The sequence below is a fragment of the Agelaius tricolor genome, unplaced genomic scaffold (assembly GCF_023055355.1).
Source record: "Agelaius tricolor isolate 1412-34295 unplaced genomic scaffold, bAgeTri1.0.p SCAF_40, whole genome shotgun sequence".
Classification (NCBI taxonomy): domain Eukaryota; kingdom Metazoa; phylum Chordata; class Aves; order Passeriformes; family Icteridae; genus Agelaius; species Agelaius tricolor.
Genome location: NW_027269300.1, coordinates 1,508,139 through 1,512,414, shown reverse-complemented (window position 1 = coordinate 1,512,414; position 4,276 = coordinate 1,508,139). Strand labels below are relative to the sequence as shown.

Sequence of the window (4,276 nt, the reverse complement as noted above, 5' to 3'; positions counted from 1 at the left end):
GTGACACTGCAGATCCAAGAGACCAGGGTGACACTGTGGCAGTTGATGGAACCAAGGGGCTGTTGTGACACACCAAGGCCTCATGGAGCAAAGGAGAGCATTGTGGCAGTGCAGAACCAAGGAGGCCATTTTGACAGTACGGAAGCCAATGGAACCAAGGGTCCATTGTTCTACAGCAGGGCCTCATGGAACCAAGGGGCCATTGTGAAACTGTGGGGCATAATGGAGTCAAGGACACCACTGATTCTGAAATCCACTGGATAGAAACTTCTGAACAGTTTTGAGTATTTGAAAGTAGGTATTCTTTATTACAGCATGGTGGTCACTTGGGCCATCCTTCCTCCATTGGAGTGCACTGAGCATTGGATGAACAGGGTTTTTATCACACACACTCATTATGTATCCATTAGCTATCCCCACTTCCTTTGAGTTTATTTGACATTGTTGCACCCCTTATTACAAGTCCTTACATGGTTCTTTGGGGTCTGTCTTCAACATCCAGTGTCCTTTTTAGGTGGCTGTTCCTTGACCCCCCCTTTTGAGTAAGAGCAATATTATTGTTCTGCATAACTTCTGCTTTGTCAGCCTTGCAGAGCTGAGCTGGCATCCTGCTTGCATTTTGTGTGGCTTCTGTTTGCCAGAGGCACATCCTCAATCAGTTTCTCCAAGGCTGTGCTGTTCTGTTCTACTGTCCTTGACAAGAGTAAATGTTGTTCAGTTCTCCTGTCCTTGTCTCAGTGCTCGCCCTGCATGAGGCGTCTGCAACCCCCCCAACCGATGGGCCTGGGGTGGGCAAGTGTTCCTGGGGAACAGGGATGGGACAGCTGGGCTGGACTGACCCAAGGGATGTTCCATTCCATGTCACACCATGATCAGCAATCACCTGAGAGAAGCAGGGGGGCAAGGGGGGTACAGGATTAATTTCTTTTTAAGACATTTTTCTTTCAAAACCACACGTACACATACAGAACCCTGTCCTGCCACAAGGTGGTTAAATGTTTTCTGCTGATGGGAGATTTCCTGTGGATTTTCTTTTCTTCTGTTTGTGGTCTTTTCTTTTTGTGATTGGTTTGTTTGTGGGGTTTTTGTGTTGTTGGTGGTGGGTTTTGCTTTGGTTTTTTTGGTTGTGTTCGGAGTGGGTTTTTATGCTTGGGTTTGGGTTTTTCCCTGTTGAATTGCCTTTCTTCTGATGCATAAGGTTTTTTTCTGCCTTTTCCTGTGTCTTGGTTGGCACCTGATGGGAAGAAAAATTTAAACAACTCATTCATCTTGCCCAATTCTGTTTTGCTGGGCAGCATAGAAGGAGTCAATGGACAGAGCTTTGGGAGAGGCTAAAGGGTTAAAAGGCAAAACCTCCATTGTGTGGATGAGCACGTTGCAGGAAAAATCCTTTGCTCCCAGCACCGTAATATTTTCTGTATTCAGTATTCTGTTGTATTTTTGATAAGGTTTTAATAAACCTTTTAAATTTTTTGGAAGTGGGCATAATTTCTCACACCTCTATGCAAGGACAAACAACCTCCTGCAGGTGGGGAGAGGCCAGTGCTGGCAATGGTGGCTGCAGGGGCTGCTGTGGGACAATTGCCCTGGGCCACCTTCCCAGGCTGTCCCAGAACAAAGACACAGCCCAGGCCCTGCTCTGCTGCTGCCTCAGGTCCATGCCAGGAGCTCTGGCTGGGCCAGGACACTGCTGTGAGCCCCCCCTGCACACTCCCCCCTGCCCCAGGCCCTGGGCTTTGCTGGGCCAGGGCATTCCTGGAGCACATTGCTGACAGCAGCTCTGGAGGAGAGCAAAGCCTCCCTGCCCTGCCCTCAGGAGATGCCCTTTGCTGATGGAGCTGCTGTGCTGGAGCCCAGCTGTGTCCCAGCAGTGCCCATGGCCTGGCCCTGCCTGTGGCCACAGCAGGGACACGCAGCAGGACAGGGACCAAGCTGCCAGAGCACTCCGGCCTTACAGCCACAGCAGGGCTGGCAAGGACAGGGTGGAGCTGGGCAGGGCAGATGGGGGAAGAGCCAGGGCCATTGTCCCTGGCTGTGCTGCTGTGCTGGGAGTCTCTTCCCTCCACCTCTGCTCACAGGCACTGCCCCTGCGGGGACAGAGAAGGGCTGAGGAAATGGCTTGGACAGACAAGTCAGGGCAGGCACTTCTTTTTATTTAAATGCCAAGAGAAAAAGCCTCTTGCAAGTGTTTGTATTTCAAAAGAAAGGTAGATATTCATGTAGAAATGCTAAGAGTAATTCTGCAGTATTTTGTAAAAAAACTCAAAACCAGTAGAAAAAAGTTACCAAATAAAAATAGACAAATAGGGGCAAAAAAGGCTGACATTGTTACATTCTGAAGGCTCTGCAGCAGAAAATGTTTCTGAAATGCTTCTGAAAATACAGTCTCATCAATTTTCTCAGGGCATCTTTGAGCTCCTGGTTCCTCAGGCTGTAGATGAGGGGGTTCAGGGCTGGAGGCACCACCGAGTACAGAACTGACATGGCCAGATCCAGGGATGGGGAGGAGATGGAGGGGGGTTTCAGGTAGGCAAAGACTGCAGTGCTGATAAACAGGGAGACCACAGCCAGGTGAGGGAGGCAGGTGGAAAAGGCTTTGTGCCGTCCCTGCTCACAGGGGATCCTCAGCACAGCCCTGAAGATCTGCACATAGGAGAAAACCATGGATGCAAAACAACCTAAACCTAAGGATGCACCAAATGCAATGGGCCCAAGTTCCCTGAGGTAGGATTTGGAGCAGGAGAGCTTGAGGATGTGTGGGATTTCACAGAAGAACCGGCCCAGGGCATTGCCATGGCACAGGGGCAGGGAAAATGTATTGGCTGTGTGCAGCAGAGCATTGAGAAAGGCACTGGCCCAGGCAGCTGCTGCCATGTGGGCACAAGCTCTGCTGCCCAGGAGGGTCCCGTAGTGCAGGGGTTTGCAGATGGACACGTAGCAGTCGTAGCACATGATGGTCAGGAGGGAAACCTCTGCTGAGATAAAGAACATAAAGAAAAATACCTGAGCAGCACATCCTGAGTAGGAGATGGTGCTGGAGTCCCAGAGGGAATTGTGCATGGCTTTGGGGACAGTGGTGCAGATGGAGCCCAGGTCAGCGAGGGCCAGGTTGAGCAGGAAGAAGAACATGGGCGTGTGCAGGTGGTGGCCGCAGGCTACGGCGCTGATGATGAGGCCGTTGCCCAGGAGGGCAGCCAGGGAGATGCCCAGCAAGAGGCAGAAGTGCAGGAGCTGCAGCTGCCGCGTGTCTGCCAATGCCAGCAGGAGGAAGTGCCTGATGGAGCTGCTGTTGGACATTCCTTCACTCTGGGCATGGTGGACTGTTGAAACAAGACATTCACAAGCTCTTTGAGTCAATCCTTTGGGGTTATTTTAGGAATTCCCTCAAAACTACTTTTCCACCTGTGGGGCCATTTGACTCAACATTTTTATTTTTTAACCTTGGGTTTTTACTGCTGAGTTTCTGCTTCATCTTCAGCATTGCTCTCAGGCTGAACCCCAGGGAAGCCCAGAAGGAAAACAGGGCTCCCTGTGTCCCAGGGCAGTCAGACCTCCTGGTCCCCACACAGGTGCCCTTTGCAGATTTCACTTCCTTCTAATTCAGGGTGATCGAACATAAAACGAGCTTGAAAAATAAAGGGGAGTTTTTAAAGACTCCAGCTTTAAAGTCGATTTCTCTAAGCCCTCCTCTCTTTCCCAGCGCAGCTGAACAGGAATGGATACCAAGGGTTGGTCTGGCTCCCTGCTGCCTGGAGTTGTGCCTGCTGGGAGCTGTTTCTCTCTATCCAAGCCTTGTCCATGCCAGTGCTGCCAGAGCCCAGCCCAGCCCTGCGGCTCAGATCTGCCCTGCAGACCCCTCCCAGCACAGGGCACTGCCCAGGGGCATCTCCCTGGCAGCAGGGCCTTAAGGGCAGGCCAGACTAGCAGAGATGCTGTAAGCCAAGGTGCTGCTGCTGCTGTCTGTAGGGAGAGGAGGCTGAGGAGGCACTTTCTGAGGGAGATCTGAGGCCCATCTGCTGATGCCCAGGCTGACAGTGCAGGAGGCTCAGGGACACAGCCAAAGCTGACAGCCCTTTTCCCTTCCCTTTAGGAGAAAGCTGAGAGCAGCCCTGGCCATGCAGCACCATCTCCAGAGCAGGAGGAATCTGCCCTGATGGGGGTGGCTCCTTGCACCTGGAACTTCTCCCCTGCAGCGTCCATGGGGAGCTGCCAGGCAGGCTGAGAGCTGCCCCTGGCAGGTGGCACATGCCCTGGGCTGGCCAAGAGCCCTGAGGGC

At 52.2% G+C, this 4,276-nt stretch overlaps 1 protein-coding gene across 1 annotated transcript; it reads right to left on the bottom strand.

Annotated features, from left to right (window-relative positions):
- Nucleotides 1-2,328: 2,328 nt before the first annotated feature.
- On the bottom strand, nt 2,329-3,297 carry LOC139603675 (olfactory receptor 14J1-like). The gene has a single exon (XM_071454564.1). The coding sequence runs from the start codon at nt 3,295-3,297 to the stop codon at nt 2,329-2,331; it is 969 nt and encodes a 322-aa protein (XP_071310665.1).
- Nucleotides 3,298-4,276: the final 979 nt, after the last annotated feature.

What these genes read in the sequence shown, in the direction of transcription:
- LOC139603675 (XM_071454564.1), bottom strand. Translation starts at nt 3,297, where the DNA reads ATGTCCAACAGCAGCTCCATCAGGCACTTCCTCCTGCTGGCATTGGCA.